General features: G+C 36.8%; 1 protein-coding gene across 1 annotated transcript; it reads right to left on the bottom strand.

The window, feature by feature from the left end:
* Positions 1 to 1,397: 1,397 nt before the first annotated feature.
* Smp_133440 (hypothetical protein) lies at positions 1,398 to 21,221 on the bottom strand (the record flags this gene model as incomplete). Its single annotated transcript, XM_018790519.1, has 9 exons — positions 1,398 to 2,090; positions 3,186 to 3,342; positions 8,585 to 8,858; positions 10,493 to 10,600; positions 10,961 to 11,111; positions 12,282 to 12,430; positions 17,376 to 17,626; positions 20,971 to 21,084; positions 21,124 to 21,221. The coding sequence occupies 9 exons, from the start codon at positions 21,219 to 21,221 to the stop codon at positions 1,398 to 1,400; spliced, it is 1,995 nt and encodes a 664-aa protein (XP_018646248.1).
* Positions 21,222 to 22,202: the final 981 nt, after the last annotated feature.

Raw genomic sequence — 22,202 nt, 5'->3', positions numbered from 1 at the left:
ACTGTAACCACGTATACTACAAGTGATTTCTTTTGATCATTTTCTCTCGTTGTTTTTGATGTCTTATGACCAAAATATTTCGAAGTAGATATGTGCTAGATTCTATGGTGGAGAAGATTTGTAGCTCAGGTTGGTGATTTTGAAGCTCCATGACCAAACCACCCAGCTCAGAGAACAAACCTACATCAAAAAGCTAGATTCTCCCTTGCATAAGAAAAGTCCCATTATTCATCATGATTGGCTCATCTGCATATTATACTCTTACCATTCTAATTCTCTTATATAATCAATTTAAAAGTATCGCAACCTCAATGTAACAACTAAATCCAAAGCTTCCTAGAAAATTTACTAAATAATTAATCTTCAAGGTTTAAATCACAAACTGATCTTGAGTAAAATATGATGAAAAACCTGGAAGCACTGGACTAGCTTTTCGTCCTACTATGGGACTGTTTAACAGTGCGCATCCACAAACCATAATCCATGAATCAAATCAAGTTTCTTTTGTTATATGCACGAATACTTATCCTCTAGATCATTGAGGTGCAATTCAATGTACTACATAACTAACTTTAATCAACTCCCTATTAGTTAATCATACAATCTTGTCTTGATCAATCAATTCCATATTAATATTGATTGCTTGATATGTGAACATTTCTCTGATTGACCAGAGAAATGTTGTTAGGAAACGGGTGCTAGATAAGGATGGCAAATCGATTGATGTAGTAGTGAAACTTCACCAGTTGAGATAGCTGGGACACGTGTTACGTATGCCCTACCACCGATTGCCCCGACGTGCAATGTTTCATGGTGTAGGAGTAGGTTGGAAGAAAGCTAGGTGCGGCCAGACCAAAACGTGGCACAAATCCATGAAGTCACTGACAAGTGGACTGAGCCATATTGGTAGGTGTAGACTATCTGGTTGGGATCCGCGAGATGATAGCAATCGATGGTTAGAGACCTTGAATGATATGGCTCAAAATCGTTTGCAATGGCGAAGGTGCATCCACTCTTTGTGTTCTACCAAATTCTAATTCTCTGAATTCCTCATGTCCCTATCCTTTTTCTGTTTCCAAATTTATTTCATTGTATTATACTCCTCGAATAACATCTTCAAACCCTAATCTTTCACATAATGCTTATACTCTTACTACTTCTACCACTATAGGATTTGAATCGACAACTGTATCTCTGTGCTAATGTGGTATGGCAACTCGAACTGATGTACGTACGTACGTACGAAGTTCTACGTTGTGAATGACTGACTCTGATTGACCGACAGCTAAAGTCATAAGTTCGCGCAAATGTTAGAAGGGTAACAAGTGTCAAAATATTGATTTTATGAATAATATACTTTACAAAATTTAGTATAAAATAAGTCATCTACCAGGATATTATAAATCCTTATACATTTCCATGTTTTTACAAACTAACAATGCCATACAACGTGGTGATAAAACTGGGTCAAAAATACGTATATAACCAGAATATTGATATGGATCCTTTTGGTCATTGTTTCCATTTATGTTTCTATATTCTCTAAGATACCATAAACGATCAAATAGGACAATAGTTTCAAGTAATGGTTGAAATAACTGCTGTAAAGCTAATAGACCTGGTATTAGATTCCATATCTGTTCAAAATAGTCATAATACTCCAAGAAACATAGATCACTAGTAGTCAATTGACTGGAACATAGAATATCTGTTAGATACTTTTGCCAACAAATGATAATATGTGGATATACATCGTTGAAATGAATTGACCGATGATTATCACTCATATCGTTGTCATGATCATTAGTAGCTAGCAGTTTCTTTATGGCATCACATTGTATTACTGGATCAAATCGTTTATATTGTTCAAATATTGGAGACAAGTTATCATATCTGATTAATATCAAATCTAATATTATACGAGACAATACACGTATACGATGTTTATTAGCATCTAATTCTGTCCAATTTAACCATTTTAAAGGTGAATGTTGACATGCTAAACGTAATGTAGCTGGTGAAATACATTTTTCAATAAAGTTCAAATTACAATTGAACATAGTTTTACGTAAGTAATCACTTGTAGGAAACTAAATAAATTGAAAAAAAAAAAATCCTCAATAAGAAATACATTTAATGTGAAAAGAGTTATGTTTGAAATGATAGAACAAACGAAAAATGATTTTATTTTATCACAACTAATTAGCTTACTTACTTATGCCTGTTGTCACCCCTCATGGAGGAGCATAGGCCGCTCACCAGCATTCTCCATCTAATCATGTCCGAGGAAATCCTTTCCAGTTTTTTACAGTTAACATTCATCCTTTTCATATCTGCTTCTATTTCCAGGCGTAGTGCGTTCTTTGGCCTTCCACTTTTCCGCTTGCATTCAGGATTCCAAGTTAGGGATTGACTCGTGATGCAGTTTGGTGATTTCCTCAAATGTATGTCTGATCCACTTCCAACGTCTTTTCCTAGTTTCCTCTTCAGCTGGAAGCTGGTTTGTTCTCTTCCATGAAAGGCTGTTGCTGATAGTATCCGGTAAGGGGATGTTGATTATTTTGCGTAGAAAACTGTTTATAAATACTTGTATTTTCATGACGATGCTTGTGTTAGTCCTCTACGTTTCTGCTCCGTACAGTTGGATTGTCTTGATCTTCGTATTGTAGATTCTCACTTTGAAGTTAGTTGACAGTTGTTTTGAGTTCCATATGTTCATCAATTGTAGGAATAAGTCCTTTACTTTGCCTATCCTCGGCTTTACATCTGCATTCGATCCTTCTTGTTTATCAATGATGCTTCCCAGGTAGGTGAATGTTTACACCCCTTCCAGAGTTTCGCCATCAAGTGTGATCGGGTTGGTGTTCATTAAAAACCTGAAAGCACTGTACGACCGTTTAAGTTCTAGTATGAGACTGCTCAGCAGTGAACATCCACAATCCCTAGCGAGGCCGAAAGTCCTAGTTTCAAGTTCCGCATGCGGAATCGTGGACGCGCTCTGCTGAACAGTCCCATACTAGGATGAAACAGCTGTACAATGCTTTCAGGTTTTCAATGGTATTCTAACTTAGATCGAATCATGAATCCAACTATACTACTTACTTACTTACTTACTTACGACTGTTACCCCTCGTGGAGGAGCATTCAACTATCTTACAAACAATAATAATGACTTTATTATTCACCTTTTTCACTGTCATTTTATGATAACAACATCCAACTAATAATAGAATTTGTGCTGAATTATCTTTTTGAAATAATTCAATCATAGATTGACTTAAATCTCCACAACAATGTAAACCAAGTAATAAGTAATTAGTACCAGAAGTGAATTGATAAAGTCTGGGGGGAAAAAAGAAAGGAAAAGAAAAGAGAATAAATGAAATATTCTTATAGAATTGGAAGATTTCAAAGAATTCAATTGGATCATATTATGAAGACATATTAATTAGTTGTTAAATAACAGTGACATTCCCGACTGTTGCTGCTACCTTGACATAGTGGTCGGACTTGCCTATCGTGATGAACCAATCGAGCAATACTGCCTACAACAATCGTCCTACCATACCAGACAGGTCGGTTGAAGAGCGGTAAGACTAAAAGCAGCAAACTCAAGGTCTGAAGGCGAAGTCGTACTGCTGACTGTGCAGAGGTATGACGGTAGTAAGGTGTTTCTTTTAAACAACCAGCATAACAGCGATGCTTCCTTCCCACAAGGAGGGATGGGGTTAGAAAAGGTCGACTCTAAAAATGCACACCTCGCTTTATCCCACGGATATCCGTCTCCGGCGGTAAGGTCCCAACAAGCACGGAGCTAGCACGAAAATTACCCATAAAAAGTGCGTGTGTGACCGACCTCAAGCAATTGTCCCTTGGGCACTGCAGTCACGCTCTCAGGTTATTAAGACCACTTCCAATCCAATTTTATTTTCAGGTACCTCTAGAAGAACCTTTCCACGGTGTGGGCAACCAGGAAGTAATAACTGCCATCATACCTCTAACAGCACTCAAGACAGAATAGTGACGTTTTGCGTATTCTATAGCCTTTATGAAGAGTGATATCACATTAGCTTGTAATCTTAAAGATCAGTAGTAGTTATTTGTTAAATAAATGGTAAACTGTAATATTAAGGATAATATTAAAGATACAAAACCCATTTAAGAATCATATTTCCCATATCATATCATCACATCACCAATTAAGGGACGAGTACACTGTGCAGCGGTTCGCTCTGTTCTACTTTACGGCTGCGAAACGTGGCCATTAAGAGTAGAAGACACTCGTAAGTTACTATTATATGACCATAGATGCCTTAGAAATATTGCTCGCATCTACTGGGATCACCGGGTAAGTAATAGTGAAATTAAACGCAGGGTATTAGGGAATGATGGTAAATCAGTTGATGAGGTGATGAATCTTCATCGACTGAGGTGGTTGGGCCACATGTTACGTATGCCTGAACACCGATTACCACGACGCACTATGCTGACTAGTGTTGGGGATAGTTGGAGGAGAGTTAGGGGCGGCCAAACCAAAACGTGACATCCGTCCACAAAATCACTAACTTCTAGTCTAAGCCATATTCTTGATGCACACTACTTTATTGAGGTCCGCGTGACTATCGTAATCAATGGTTGGAGACTCTAGGTGACATGGCTCAGAATCGATCATAATGGCGTAGGTGTATACACTCTTTATCTTCCCTTAAACTATGAGATTAAAATTGCATTATATCTGTCTTTCTTCCTGTACATTATCCGTATATACAACCTTACTTTTATATGTTACCATCACTAAATTAACTACTTCTAAGAATCCGGTGTTGATCTTGTTGTGCTCATGAGTTATGGCAACTTGGACCGTTGCATATATATGCGCCTGGTCCTACGTTGTAGCTGACTGACTGATTGATCATCCCAAACATCTAACAAACAAGAAAAGTTACATTATCAAATGTATTTGAACACTGAATGAGTCATTGAAAAATTAGTACAGATAAGATTTAAAGGTGGTTCAATGTTATACATTCAAAGTGTAGTGATAAATTACCGACTACCTATATTTTATAACCTGTGGGTTTGCCCCCCCTCCCCATTAATATATAATGTAATGATGCCGCCAATTAGAGAGCAGTGAATTATCGATCGGACCAATGACACACGAAACCTATACGAGCAGTCTAGAGTACTTATCGGTCCTGCTTTCTGTCTAGCCCAGACTGTTACGTCTAGAATACGATTAACAGCCTCTGCAGTATGAATCATTTATTTCAAGCGTACTGGGTTTATATACCGACCAGACAGATCACATCATACCATAAAATATGAAACAATATTTGTACAAGATTAAGCCAAATAAGGCTGTGAATAAGGGAGATAGTAATCGATAAACTGGGTATAATTCAAGAACGGTAAATAGTATAATAATAGTCTATGGGTCAAAATAAAGTTTATGATAAGGGGAACATGAATATGAATAGTTTAGTTAATTAATAATTATAAAATAGGAAATATACACATAGTATTAATCAATAAACGGACCCCAAAGTTATCATTCACTATTGTTATCGGGACATGATACTACAGATCCATTGCAATCCTAAACATCAATGGGAAGATTCAAACAAACAATACTAAGTGAATTTAAACTTCATCCCATTGCACAAGCAAGTGGTTATCACAACTCAGTTGCTGAGTGGATAACACGATGGCGTTTGAAACGATAGGGACTGGGTTCGAGTCCCAGAGTGAACATCAACAAGTCTGAGATTCAGGTACATCCAGCTGACGAGTCCCGAGTAGGACGAAACGAGCGTCAAACTGGATTCCACTGCTAGCCACTATCCATCTTTGCTTATAATACAAATATTCTTTCAAGCTTTATCTTTATTCTATGTATCAATAAGTAAACACTACATTAGATCTGATAATACAACTACATGTACATTATGTAATAACATAAATCTACTAACATCAAAAGTAATTTCCATAGTTGAAATCATGAGTCAATTGAAGCTAGACCATCATGGAAAACCTGAAAGCACTGGACGGCCGTTGCGTCCTATTATGGGACTCCTCAGTGGTCTATCGGTTAAGTGCTCTGGCTCGAGACTGGTAGGTCCTGGGTTCAAATCTCGCGAGTGCAGGATCGTGGATGCGCACTGCTGAGGAGTCCCATAATAGAACGAAACGGTCGTCCAGTACTTCCAGGTTTTCCATGGTGGTCTAGCTTCAATTGACTAACGCTTTCAACTATGAAAATACTAAATCTCTACAAAATCCCTTCTGATAATTAAAAGTAATGACATATAACTGTGTCAATAATTTGAAAGGTATAGACTGATAACAAGTTATAGAACTTAACTTAGCTAAAACTAGTTGATCGCTTTAATTTTACTATCTTCAGTTATAAAAAAACCATCGCTGATTTGATCAACCAAGAATTATGATGATCAAAATCTCAATTTTTGATGGTTTTAAGTTTAAATGTTATCTCAAACAGCTCTAACTTATGTGTCTGATTAGTAGTACAGATAGGTTACATGGGATGTCAGTTGAACTCCAAATCGTCTGTATTACTGTTCATTCAATGAATAATATTTGATTACGACAATGATGTTTATAAGAAAAAGCAATAATAATTTAAAAGGACAAGGTAGTTGTCAGCTTAAGAAGAAACAGAATATCTTAATGAAAATTACTATAGTTCAGAAATCTTGGAAGTGATCAAGATGAATGATGTGTGAGCGTAGATGATAATGATTAGTTGTTTCTCTGAGTCAGACATGTAGATACTGTGACAGGTGTTATATGTGTTATATATATTCCCCTATTCTTATTATGTATTGACTGTTCATTGTTGTTGGATTGTGTCGGATTTTGGGTGTGTGGAAATATATTGACGTCCTAGTCAGGCTAATCTCATGTTCTTGATCTGAGTTGTATGTTGAAGTCCTGTAGAATAGACGACACTGGGTGGGAAATCCTAGTGTAGATATTCGTCTAAGGTAAATGAACGTCCCACATACGTGCACAAAAGTGAAAGGACTGTTATAACAAGAAACCCTAGCTTTATAACAAGTATCCTACAGTTATAACAATGAAAAACAATGAAATATGAGTGAATCTAACTAACCAAATATAAAAGAACTTATATCTGACATTGGTTATAACAGTAGATTCTATGAAGTGTGCTTGATTCTTTATGATCATAGTTGAAATCATGAGTCAATTGAACCTACATCACCATGGAAAACCTGGAAGCACTGAACGGCCGTTTCGTTCTATTATGGGACTCCTCAGCAGTGAGCATCCACGATCCCGCCTCGAGAGATCTGAACTCAGGATCTATCAGTCTCGCGCGCGAGCGTTTAACTACTAGACCACTGAGCCGGCCGGCATCCGACGGTGTTAATGTCTAACTTCAACCAATCCAATGCTTTCAGGTTTTCCATAGTGGTCTAGCTTCAATTAACTCATGATTTCAACTATGAAAGTACTGAAATATCCACAAAACCCCTTCTGATCTTTATGATTAGTTAAATAAGTCAAAAAAGACTGAAATATAGAATTTATTGCTCTCAGCACAGAATAACCAATATGAAACACCAGACAATCAATACGAATATTTATACGGCTCTATATGTCGACGTCGTTAATGTCACAAACCCCAAATAGTCAGTCTCCATGAATAAATATACACATCCTGAATGGATTGCTTCATGATTTCTGACTGGATTCAGTAGCTAGATGGACAATGAGATGCTATTTGAAGCAAAAGATACTAAATTCAGGTCAAACTATTACTTGAATGGAAGTAGGTCTAGCTGAAGAGTAACGAAAAGAATAAAACACAAGTCCCAATTTCCTCTGCTAGCGAATATTCAACTTAACAATACATTCTTTTGTATCACGATTTAATTTAAAACGCTATTCGTCTAAGGATTATTTTAACGTTGTAACATACTACTTACTTACGCCTGTTACTCCCAAAGGAGCATAGGCCGCCGACCAGCATTCTGTAACCCACTCTATCCTGGGCCTTCTTTTCTAGTTCTATCCAATTTTTGTTCATTCTTCTCATGTCTGTCTCCATTTCTCGGCGTAATGTGTTCTTTGGTCTTCCTCTTCTCCTTTGACCTTCAGGATTCCATGTGAGGACTTGTCCTGTGACGAAATTGGGTGATTTCCTCAATGTGTGTCTTATCCAGCGCTTCTTCCTCATTTCTTCCTCCTCTGGAATCTGGTTTGTTGTCTCCCACAGTAACTTGTTGCTGATAGTGTCTGGCCAACTGATCAGACGTATTTTGCGTAGACAACTGTTAATAAACACTTGTATCTTCTGGATGATGGCTTTCGTAGTTCTCCACGACTCCGCACCATACATTAGAACTGTCTAGACATTTGTATTGAAAATTCTGATCTTGGTGTTGGTTGCCAGACAGTTGTTTTGAGTTCCAGATGTTCTTCAGTTGTAAATATGCTGCTCTTGCTTTGCCGATCCTCGCTTTTGCTTAACATACTACTAAATTCACTTTAAGTAGTTTAACAAGAGGTAAACTCATTTACAAAAAAATCAACTAACCTTGTTTGTAATAAATCTACATTTGTTGATTCAACACGAAATAGTAAACGTTTCACAATTGAAGTTAAAGATTTCACTTGAAATAGTGAATTGTATTGGCTTAAATTTTTTAAAGCTTTGACATGTAAGTCTTCATTACATTCAACTGAAATAATTTGAGGTTCAGTAAAGAAATCCCCATAGTTTAATATTAATTGATAACCGATATAATTTGATAAATAGCCTAATCCAGAACCAATATCAATAATTTTAAGTGGGATGATTGAATTTCGATCTAGAAAATAATAGATTAAAGAGATGAAAGTATAAATCATAGTGTGGTGTGGGTTACTTATATCCACATAAGTAGTATATTACGATGGTCGGACATTAAATCTATCGATAACAAAAGAACGGGAACGAAATGCAATTGGTATGAAAATGCATCAACAATAATAATAGGAGTGTAGGGTCAGTGAAATATCACTGAACCCTAGCCAAATCATCCGGCAGTTGGGTCGCTCAATATCGAACAGATCATCGATCCCGTCAAGGTCAAGGACAGTCAATCATACGCCATGGACTGGCCCATGCGACAGTGGTTCTACTTCGCTTGTATCTATTTCAACTAATATATTCCTGTAATAACATCCCTTGTGTTATACAGTCTTCAGAGCATCCATGGTCCCTTGATACGTCGATGGGTGCTGGTCGCGAGGTGTGACTTCAAAGTTAGCCTGTTCGTTACACCGTTCCCATCTTACTCGAGTAGGCCTCAAATCATTCGACATAGACCATCAACGTTGATGGTCTACAGAAGACTATGAATTGAGATTTGAAGAAGGAATGATCAAGATTGAGACAATAAGCATTATAAGCAAAGACGGACAGTGGTTAGCAGTGGAATCCAGGACGCACGATTCGTCCTATTTGGGACTTGTCAGCTGGATGTGCCTACATCTCAGAGTTGATGTTCAATTTGAGACTCGAACCCAGTACCTTTCGCTTCAAACGCCATCGTGTTATCCACTCAACTACTGATTCCTGATATCCACTTGCTTGTGCAATGGGGTGAAGTTTAAATTTACTAACTCTCCCTACTCTCGGCCGTACCAGAACATTTGGGAGCACTGACTTGATAGTTGGTGTTCGTACTATGTAACCATGAATCAAATAATGCTAGTAAGAATATGAAGACAGTAAATATGAATTTATTTGATCCACAAAATGAATGAAAATGATACATGAATACTAAACGAATTTCAATAAGATTTTTTTATCCGATCTGATTAATTGTTAAACTTATATAAATTTATATAGAATAATATATATCATCAATTCATCAGTGCCCCCAAATGCCCTGGTACGGCCGAGAGTGGGGAGAGTCCGCTCTCCCTCTCCAAATACTCTCACACGGCCACACGTATACAGCCTCTGCCAGGGGAGTCCTACTCACTGCCTTCTCGTGGCGGGGATGTTGTTTACGAAATTGAGAGGACGAAAAGCGAATGTATGGCGCTTTAACTGGGTTGGTGGATGTGGAGTGTTCACCTAGGGGAGTTGGAAAACCACAATTCCAAACCAATAGTGAACATGGGCTCCAGTATCCTGAAAGAACAAATGGCGTATGAACCAAGTGTTGGTCACCGACTACCATGGGACTGCAGCTCCTTACGATGCTCCACTGCCTTGTGAATTAGACCTGTAGGTCAAAGACTCGGGGTGTGGCCTCCCTAAGAAAACCACCTGGTTCGGTCTGGGCACCCAGTTAGTATCTCATCCCTCACACAAATCGAATGATTTAAGTGGATTATATCTATTTGGTGCCTCCTTGTACCAATGTTCATGTGTTTAAATGAACAAATTCGTTCTAGGCAACGACATCAATGTTAATTTCTATTTTGTTTAAATATAATAAATTTCACTAACCTTTTATAATCACATTTTCTATTAATTCATTACTGATTAATGGAATAGTTTGAAAATGATCACCAATATGTTCATTGTTCAATAGAAATTCATTACAGGGAAACATTTCTTGTGAAGAATTGACAAATTCATTATCATTAGTAGTATTAGTAGTCGTGTTAGTAGTAGAAGGAGGGGGAGGGAGAGTGGTCGTATTAGTAGTAGTCGTATTATTATTATTATTAGTATTAGTAGTAGTAGTAGTAAGGGGAGGAGGAGGGTAAGTAGTAGTAGTAGTCGTATTATTATTATTATTATTAGTAGTAGTAGCAGTAGTATTAGTAGTAGTATCCATAAATGACAATAAAATTGTTTGTATCAATGTTGATATTTGTTTAAGTTCGTAAGATTTCTTATTAGACATTTTTAAAAGATAATTTTTTTGTAATTTATTAATTTGATTACATAATCTTATATCTGTACACATACTAGATGAATTAAAATAGCAACCAACAAATTGTTTATTTGAATGGATACTAATATATTGCGATAATAATCTTGTAAATTGATGACATTTCATGGATAGATTTAATAGATCATAAGGCCAATGGGATAAATTTGAAGGATCTAAAACAAACATCTAAATAATAAAGATGATAAAAAAAATAGAACTATAGGATCATGAATCAATTGAAGCTAGATCACCATGAAAAACCTGGAAGCACACTAGACGGCCGTTTCGTTCTATTGTGAGACTCCTCAACAGTGCGCATCCACGATCCCGCCTCGCGAGATTAGAACCCAAGACCTATCAGTCTCGCGCACCAGCGCTTGACCACTAGACCACTGAGCCGGCCGGCATCCGACGGTGTTAATGTCTAACTTCAACCGATCCAGGAAATTGAGCGACACATCCACCATTGTCTTCAGTGAGTTACTATCTCACAACAGACCTGGTTGTATTTCACTGGTCACCGCTTCTCACTAGAACTACTGGAAATACCTCATGAGGCCAGTCACTAGTGAGCATATGTTAATTATAATCAGACAGTGTTTTTTTTATATTATAGTAATTTTAATAGCTGAGATCATAAATCAATTGAGGCTAGACCACCATGAAAAACCTGGAAGCACACTAGACGGCCGTTTCGTTCTATTGTGGGACTCCTCAACAGTGCGCATCCACGATCCCGCCTCGCAAGTTTCGAACCCATATATTTTAAATAAGAATAATATACTTTTCATTGAATAGAGAATGAAAAAAAAATATTTGATAATTAATTCATTGTTGTTATGGTCGTTTGAATCTTCTTATTAATGTTTAGGATCCAGTTCATCTAGTTGATGAGTTCCATAAATAAGATGAAACGTGAGTCAAAAATTCCACTGTTAGCCACCCTTCTGTTGTTATATCCTAATGAAGACATACGTACAGGTAACTCCTGGGACCTATTAATGGACGATTATTCTACATATACATTCTCATTGTTTAACTATTGAGTAATTAGATTGTGTATATCTATATTCCCCTTATTATAAGCTTCATTTTGATCTATTGATTATTATTATTCCCTAGCAGAGGCTATATACGCGTGGCCATGTGAGAGCAATTAGGGAGAGAGAGCGGACTCTCCCCACTGTCGGCCGTACCAGGGCATTTGGGCAGCATATCAAAACTTAGTAAATCAATCAGACTAATAGCCACATACACACAAAGCAACAGGATTGATAGTATTCGATCAGTGATAAAGGTTAGACACTGATCAACCAGTGTGAATAATTGAAGAAGAAGAAGAAAGACAAAGCTTACTTGTAATTCTTGAAGATTTGCATTCTTTAATACATTTTTCCAAGATGTTGGTATATTTTCAATAACAGATGATATATGAATATTAGAAGAATCTTTTTTAATCTTACATAAATCACCAATCCATTGAAAATTATATATCCAATTATATTCTAAGATGAACATAAGAAGATCATGAATGAGTTCATTTAAACTATTGGATGACATGTTGTCTATACATATATATATCACTACAAAACAAACAAAAGTAGATAAATAGAAGGCAAGAATAAAATTTAATCTTAATAGTTGAGATCATGAATCAATTGAAGCTAGATCACCACGGAAAACCTGGAAGCATTGTAAGGCCGTTTCGTCCTATTGTGGGACTCCTTAACAGTGAGCGTCCACGATCCCACCTCGTGAGATTCGAACCCAGGACCTATCAACTATTAAAATTACTATAATATCCACAAAAAACCCTTCTGATATTAATCAACATATGCTCACTAGTGACTGGCCTCATGAGGTATTTCTTGGAGATCTAGTAAGAAGCAGTGACCAGTGGAGTTCAACCAGGTCTGTTATAAGATAGTAACTCACTGAAGACAATGCTGGACGGTTGATCAATTTCGTGGATCAGTTGAAGTTAGAGATTAACACCGTTGTATGCCGGCCGGCTCAGTGGTCTAGAGGTTAAGCGTTCGCGCGCGAGACTGATAAGTCCTGGGTTCGAATCTCGCGAGGCGGAATCGTAGATGTGCACTGCTGAGGAGTCCCACAAAATGGCCGTTCACTGCTTCCAGGTTTTTCATGGTGGTCTAGCTTCAATTGACTCATGATCTCAACTATTAAAATTACTATAATATCCACATAAAAACCACTCTAATATTAAAATTTAATCTTCGGGAATTTATGGAAACCGTAGACTTTTCATGCTATTTATCACAAATTCACCTTCACTAAAACACCATTAAAAACATGAAAGTATTGAACGGTTATTTAGAACTGGTATGTAACTTTTCAGCAGTGCGCCTAAACGACTTCCAACGGGAAGTCGAGTTTACTAACAACCGGATATTTATACTAATTTCAATAAACTTTCATTGTTTTAAATCAGTAAATTAAAATGTGATAACAAACATTCAACAAAGATTGGTATTCCTGTTTGAATACATCCATTTTAGATGGAATGTATGCATGAAATATAATCTTATCGTCAAATATAGACAACGTTTATGCATACTAAGCAAAGATGGATAGTGGCTAACAGTGGAATCTAGTTTGACGCGCGTCTCGTCCTATTGGAGACTCATCAACTGGATGTACCTGCATCTCAGAGTTGATGTTCACTCTGAAACTCCAACCCAGTACCTTTCGTTTCAAAAGCCATCGCGTTATCCATATAGCTACTAAGTCCTGATAGCCACTTTCTGGTGTAACGGGGTGAAGTTGAAATTCACTTAGTATTGTTTGTTTGAATCTTCCCATTGATGTTTAGGACTGCATTGGTCAATCTTTTATTGGCCATATGTGCATACTGTGCGTATTGCCTCGATATAGCCTCAATTCACAAGCATTATAAGCAGTTGCAATCCTAAACAACAATGAGAAGATTCAAACAGACAATACACCTAACCAGCAATCGCTTTCTCTTTCCAATAGATTCACTAAGTTATGAATTGTAAAATAGTTATTACATGTGAAACTGTATCATTGTTTATTTACAATAGCCTTTACAAACACTTAGGTCGTGTACGTTCTTGATATACTGCGCACAACTTGAGTACTCGAAAGCTAGAACCTTCCACGTCACAAATGAGAAGACAAAAAACGAGCGAGAAGGAATGCTGTGTCAAATATGGTACAAAACTCTCAGGTATTTATAGTTTTTAGTAAAAGTGAAATCATCATTATAATCATCCAATCCGCATACAGTGGTTTTTAGCATTTGCTCAATAGGGAAGCTACACGTCGAGATTCTGAAGTGTTATTCCAAAAGATGAATGGATGGAATGTCTCTGGCTCTTTCTGAGCATCATTCTTAACATTAACGATTTCATTTTACATTAAAAACAATCCTAAATTCACATTCCATAATTTTAAACGATGTACCTTGTCTTAAACCTGACCAATTTTCGGATTGCTCCAAAATGCCCTGGTACGGCCAAGGGTGTGAAGAGTTATCTCTCACTCTCAAAATGGCCTTACATAGCCAAGCGTATACAACTACTGTCATGGAAGTCCTACTCACTGCCTTATCACGGAAAAGGTGATGCCTAACAAAATTGAGGGGACGAAAAGCGAATATCCAGAGCTTTAACTGGGTTGGTGGATATGGAGATTCCATCGATAGTGCACATAGGCTCAAGAACCCTGAAGGAACAAATGGCACATGAACCTATCGTTGGTCACCGGTTAACATGGAACTGCATCTCCTTACGTTGCTCCACTGCCTTGTAAGTTAGATGTCTAGGTCAAAGGCTCGGGGAGTGGTCCCCTAAGAAAACCACCTGCTTCGGTTCGGGCACCTTGGCAGTATCACAGCCCTCACACAAATCAATGATAACTACTACTGGATGCTTTGTTATTATGAGGCGCATATGTATTTGATGCCTCCACGTAACAATGTCTTTGTGATCAAATAAATAAATTTTTGGACTATTAATTTGGATCAATAATTGTAGAACCTAAAGAGATATTATTGAAAAGAACATTCTTCTACTGTATATCTGTGTTTTAATATTGAGTTAACGTATGAAAATATGAAAGGTGATTCAACAAGGAATTCCAAAGCAAACAACAAGGGTCAGAGCAAGTTTGGTAAATATCTATCCTGTGGGAAATTCCATTCTCGTAATTCGTGTGCAGTTCGTAATGCTAAATGTTTTAAATGTGGCAAGATAGGACACATTCAGTCAGTATGCAAAACTACTGTTCACTGTTCATGACTTTATTATGCACACAGGCAGTATAGAGTCCATTGTTTCATCCAAGAACTTGAAATCTTCAGATCTCAAAGTTGTGGTCAGACCCACAGAAATCTCAAAATTGGGGATTACCGGACACAGACTGCACATAAGAGGATGCTGTAAATTATTAATAAGAGATGATAATTCTTCATACATACCTTGCGAATTTTTAGGTAGCGAAACCGTACTGTCAACACTGGGCTTGAAAATTTTGAAAAGGCTTAAAATGGAGTTGTCTTCACTAGTTTCTAAAGACAGTTCTGATGCTTTACTTAGAGATTTGATAGCCACATGTGCGAAGTGTGGTAGAGGTATGAAAATTTAGCCTATAAAACTTCAAGTACAGGGTGATCCAGTCTTCGAGAAACAGTACATAAGACACTGAACGATTTCTGTGCGAAAGATATGATTGAACCGATTCAATCTTCAACATGGGATACTCCTATTATTACACCATTGAATTAGGATGGCACGACCCCTAGAATATGTGGTGACTATAGACTAGCACTGAACTTCCGTTTGTTGAAGCAGATATGCGTGACGATGGAGACTGAAGATATTTTAAGTCGACCTCATCCTTCTAGAGTGTTCTCAAGAGCTGACCTAAAAGATGCTCATCTTCAAATCCCTTTAGATCAACTTTCATCTATTTTGATAACAATTAAAACTCCTTTTGGTCTGTTCAAATACAACTTCCTTCCATTTGGTCTAAGTTGTTTTCTAACCATATTTCAGGAAGTTATGAATAAGATAGTCAGTGATCTTGAAGGTATTGAAGTTTATCAAGATGATCTCATTGTTCATGGTATTGATAAGGTAGTTCATGACCAGAGACTTATTGCTTTATTGCGTCGTTTAATTGAGAAGAATATTGCTGTGATACCAAATAAGTGTTCATTTTGTGTATCTAGTTTTGAATGTCTTAGATACCTAGTTGAAGGTTATGATTTTAGACCAGATATGAAGCTACTAGCTTCACTCATAAATGCACCGTCTCCGAGAAATCTTACAAAACTACGTTAACTAGTGGGTACTCTTTAATACTATTCCCGTTTTAATCCTAATTTTTCTTGTCATACCGATTGTTTAATTTAATTGTTTATTAAACAATTATTCTGTTTACATAATACAAATATGAGGAGTCAACTTACACAAACTGGTAACTATTCGCCACTGAAAATCGGTGCACCACACAAAAGCTTTACAATCAATATTATCCAAGTCAAAGAACACAACGACAAAAAAAGACAAACAAAGTACCATTCCCAGGATAAACTGAAGTAAACTGTGGTAAGTAATACAGTGGACAAAATTGCCGCTATATCCGTTTACGTTAAGGTTAGGTAGATGCTAAGCGTCATAACATCCTACTACTGTTATCAATGGATGTGGATAATTACATACGAATCCCACTAGGAAAATATCGAAACACTGAGCAAAAGAAATATGAAGAAAAACAAAGAGAGTTTAGAAAATTGACACGATTTAAGCACTATCAATAGATAAACGAACACTAACCAAATCTATCAGCCAATAAGAAAAAAAAAGATAAACTCTAAGGTAGAGATCACGTCAGGAGAGAAGATAATCAAAATAAACTCAAACAACGGCCGCACAACTGTAGATAATCGTTTGTCGATTTCAGTTCGACTGAACAAGCTGTCAGTCAAATACGAATAAACCCTAACAGTATGATTCCTTTTGAGGAATTCACTTATGATATTACTAAGGAAAACAACTAAACTAACCAGTTCAGAGAACATAGCACTATATCTGAGACATGAACTTATAGAAGCACATAAAAATGCTTTCAACGACAACTAGGTACTCTGAGATGTAGCCAATGTTTATGAAACCTTATAACAAATATAAAGTTACCAATGAAGTGATAGCAGCTGACGATTCTGTACAAGTAAGCGAAGTACTATGTGAAGACATCATGCTCGTGAACTTTTAGAATGCGCACCTTGTTCAACCAAACAGTGGCTTAGAATAATTATAAAACAAATCTATAGAAAGTAATGTATATATATTAGATAAAAAGTGTACATGAATTGGATAGTTTTACATAAGAAAAGAAACAAGGACAGCAGAGTGTTTATCACAGAAACTTCCTGTTGTTTATATCACAAAATCTAGTCGTAACGGCATTTATCAGAAGAGACTTGAGAATACGATCTATAGCTTGAAGCACTTGAAATTCGATATCGCGATAAACAAGAGATTAACTTGAAGATCATCCATCCTGTGAAAGTTCCCAAAATAGCTCCTATGATGCATGGAATAGGCCATGCTTGCCAAGGTCTGTCCCAGTCTAAAACTAAGAAACCAGCTGATAACCAAGCACCAATAACACAACCATAACCAATGAAGGCAACAAACTTTTCTTCTGGTAGCCTAAAAATAACAAATAAATTTCAAAATATTGTTCTTACAATAAGAAAATAACTGATTGATCAAAAAGACATTTCCAAGCTAAGATATAGACGTTTGTCCTGGTAGTAGTCGAACCTAGTATAAGCCTTCTTCAGTTAATGTTTCTACATCTTACATAAGTGTAGTAAACATTAATTAAACGAGAAGTGGAGAAGTGATAATATTATTAACACCAAAAGTCAAACAAATATGATTTAAAAACAAACGAATAAATCACAAGAATGAAAAAATTAGGATCAAACTTCTGTAGAAAAAAACATATAAATGCAACTCGACCATCGAGAACGATTTCAAGCCACCAGAAAGTTTCCGACCACATAATTAAGGATGTTGTTCAAGCTTAAAAACTACTATTGGTTCCATTTCTTGATCTCGCTGCTACTACCTTTTTCTCAACTAACATTGAGCGTCGAGATAGGTCGTGTACAGTAGTAACAAGTTTAAAACAATTGAATTAATCAAGATCTACAGTCCTATAAACTGATTCAGCATTTCCATCTGTGGTTGAAAATATTGAGTGACATAGACCAAATTAAGCCACAAATTTTTTGCTATGTTCGTTTCTGAAGCATATGAGTGAATGGGAATTTCCTCCCATTATAATTTCAACCACATGTTTTCTACTACTACTCTGCTATTCCTCTTGTTAATTTCATCTTCTCAAGCCAACGTGGTATGAAAGCTTGAACCGATGGATTTATGCAAGGTTCTAACTTACTTAGTCATATGCAGCGCAGAACTTGGCACATATGTACATCGATTCAAGTTGACAAACCCTACTAGCACAGTAAGATGTCAAAACAAATCTCATAGTATAGGTAACAATAGAAATAGAAAACATAAGGCATCCAATATACAATTCGAGAAATTAGTGGAATTATAAGATAAATTTATGAGGAATTCGGAAACTTGGGATCTAAGGGGAGATAAAGAGTAAATGCACTTGCACCACAGCGAACAATTTTGAGCCATGTTACTTAATTTCTCTATTCAATGGTAACGATAATCACACGGATCCCAATTAAAGAGTCTGAGCCTACCTAGCTACGTGATTCTGTTCAAAAGTCATTACCTTCATAGACTGATCCCATTTCCCAGTTTGACCCTCCTGGCTTCCTCTCAACCTACTCCTACATCAATTATTATCGTGCCTCACGGTAGTCGGTAGGCATACGTAATACATATTCTAACAATCTCGGTCAACAAAAATTTACAACCACACCAATCGATTTGTCATACTTAGCTAGTACTTTTGACGACTGTAGACAGGTATTCGTAAAGGACGGAACTTTTACCTTTGCAGAGTATGTTTCCCTAAACCATGGGATTAAAATTACTTTATACTTTTCTTCCTACGAACTAACTCTTTCTGCATATACGATAAAACCTATATGCAATCCTTTATTTCACATGTTACTACCATTGAAGTAACTGCGTCCATGAATTTGGTGTTTTTGTTGTGCTAATAAGGTATGGCAACTTGGACTGATGCATACATGTTCCTGATCCTATGTTGTAAATGACTGACTGAAAGTACGCTGCACTGTTACAGGACAGTGATGGGCGGATTGTATAGTAAAGCAATAGTACCTTGATAAATAGAAGGACATCTAGCCTGTGGTTCAAGCTATGCAGGTCTAGAAAACTTGAAAATGCTTTCATAATCTAAATAGCGATTTCATCAGTTATTACTCGCCAGAGATGATGAAACTTTAGAGATTGGCAACATAGTCAGCAACTTTATTCTGTATAGTTTGATCAAGCATTGATACAAAACAATCGTTAAGTGACGGTGTGATATCGCAGATCTAGAGTGAGTGATTGATACATGTGTTGATAAGATTTCAGAATCGAAATAAGATTACACTACATAAGCGTCAAACAACCCACTAGGAATCTTGTTGAGAATCCTGAATAAACTGAGTGGGTTGGGATTGTGAGTACTGATCAAACATTTATTATACATAAACTTGATCGAGTAATATGTAATTCTAGGAAGACTAGTAAGAAATTTCATTGTTTAAAGGGATACTGTGCGTATACTGTACGTATATTTATCAACCTATGTGGTCACCGTGACGAGTGGAAGAAAGAATGAAATCAGGAGACATATACGAAATTATACTTAAATCCAAAGTTTAATAACCATGAGAATAACAAAACGTTAACAAAGCGTGTTTACCATGACGATGATGTTAACTAGAGCTTCAGAGATTCGAATTTGTCATGTTTGAAACTCCAACCATAGGTTGATTGTCAGAGATTGTAAAAAAGATTCGGAAGTTGTTTCAGTATCTCGATGAAAACCAGATTCTTTCTGGTGAGCGGTGCAGCTTTAGAACAGGTTATTCACGTCTCACGAACATGTTAGTAGCCCATGAAAGTTGGTGAGCTTTTTAAGATCAGAAGTTGCTCATAGATGTAGCTTACATTGACTTCAGTAAAACTTTTGATAAAGTTTCCTACAACCAACCGTTATAAAAGTTAAGTAGTACTGGCATTGGAAGCGATTTATTAATGTGTACAAAAGACTTCCTACTTGGGCGTCAACAAGGCGTACGAGTGAACTCCAAGTTGTCCAGCTGGGAAACTGTGCCTAGCGGAGTGTCTCAGGGTACAGTTTTGGGGTTAGTGTTCCTCCTGTATGTAAATGACCTTCTTAGTCTCCTATCACCATCGGTTTTGTTATCTGCCAACCATGTCAAGGTATGGAGATTGGTAAAAAGTAAAAGTGATAGCTTAGAGCGTTAAAATGATCAAGACTTAAAAACTACTACACACTGCCGTGCAATAGCCGTCAAAGGTTTTAAAGCCCTATGGTCAATACGTACGGTCTTTAGCCCTAGCACAGACAAGTGACAAGTATTACTAAAAGAGCGTGTAAGATTGAAAATCATCAGGCATAGCATAAAGATAACTACAGTTATAACTAACATTAGTTTAAAGTACAGTCAAAAGAAATAGTTAGTTCAACTGATAAATTGGCTCAAAAACTCGTGTTAAACATGCTACTAGTGAAATAATGCTACGACTGAAAGCACATGCTTATTAGTTGCAAAACAGATTTCAAAATAAAAGATAGCTAAGTGCGCAAAACTAAGGCAATTAGGCCGTAAAACTGAAATCATAATTTAATGTGGATAGATATGAACCCGTGAAACCGTTTCTAGTCACTTGAATTTCCGAGAATTCTACATCGTACCGAAACAAAATATTGAATAAAGCCATTATTAACAATTATTATTTTTGCATAAACCAGTAGCGAAATTTAGCATCAAAAGATTTATGGAGTAAACGTGACTTACGATGGAGCTAGAACTGATCTCAAATTATCAAGATTTCCTTCGAAAAACATGAGAAATGGAAAGTTAGTACATATTGTGAGCACAAGTGACATCAAACCAGTTTCTTTCCATTGTCTGAATATAACTATAAAATACGTGGTTTAACCAGCTTACTCAAGAATAGGAGCACCCAGAATAATGCAAACAATGAAGTAAGTGCAAAATGAGCAGACAGCAAACTTCAGCTGTCTGGTGAGCGGTGCCTTCGCCATGCCAGCACCTTACAGACCACAAACGCGGCAACAACTCGAAGGCACTGTCTATTTTGAAGGTTATTGTACGCTTGAAGGTCAAACCATAGTAAAACGATTAGCGAGTCATCCGGATGACTTATTTTTTCTACAGAAGTAGTCATATCAAGACAATTCTAAATTTATTAAGCTAACCAAGACAATCTATAATTCAGTGATAACAAAAGAATAGACTACATAAATGAGCACAATAAGTAAAGAGTACAAAACGTGTAATGGAAAGTATACTAGTTATAACAAAAAAATGAAGCCTTTTATGTTTCCTAATAACAATAAGATCAATTATTCGAAAAATGTGAGTGCTGATTAAAACATAAAAATCATAAGAATATGTGGTATGAAGCGCTCAGATAATTGGACAGTGAAGCATGTACTTGGGAAAAAAGGTAGGAGGGTAAAGAAAAATAAATAAAGTCTTGTGGTATTTATTGATGTTATTCCAGCATCTGGTTTTTTTGATCACTGACCTAATTACATGACCAGATCAAGGTTATCGATAAGTTTGACTCCAATCCGAAAAACATATTCCGTTGGGCTGCTTCTCTTCGACAAGCCAAAATCGGAGTTTCCCAATTACTTAGTCCTAATGTTCCGACAAATAACGACGGGGATGCGGCTAACCTTTTGGCTGAACGATACTCTCAGACCGACCCATATTAAATACACTGATGAGAGCTTCATCTGCTACTGCACATTACTTTCCGATGTGGACCTGAGCGCTGACCTGATGTTCCATAAACCGCAACACATAAGAAAAGACACTTCTGGTCCGGATATGGTTCATTCTGCTATACCGAGGGAAGCTGCTTCAATCCTAGCAACAACGCTCAACCTCCTGCTCTCGCACTCGCTAAGTCGAGGCAAACTGTGGGGAATATGGAAGCTGGCTCAGTTCACACCAACTTTTAAAGGCGGTCGACGCAGTGAATCTTCAAGCTTCTG

Source organism: Schistosoma mansoni, assembly GCF_000237925.1.
Source record: "Schistosoma mansoni, WGS project CABG00000000 data, supercontig 0080, strain Puerto Rico, whole genome shotgun sequence".
NCBI classification, from domain to species: Eukaryota; Metazoa; Platyhelminthes; class Trematoda; order Strigeidida; family Schistosomatidae; genus Schistosoma; species Schistosoma mansoni.
The sequence above is the reverse complement of the archived record's forward strand: the minus strand, read 5'-3'. Positions and strand labels throughout refer to the sequence as shown.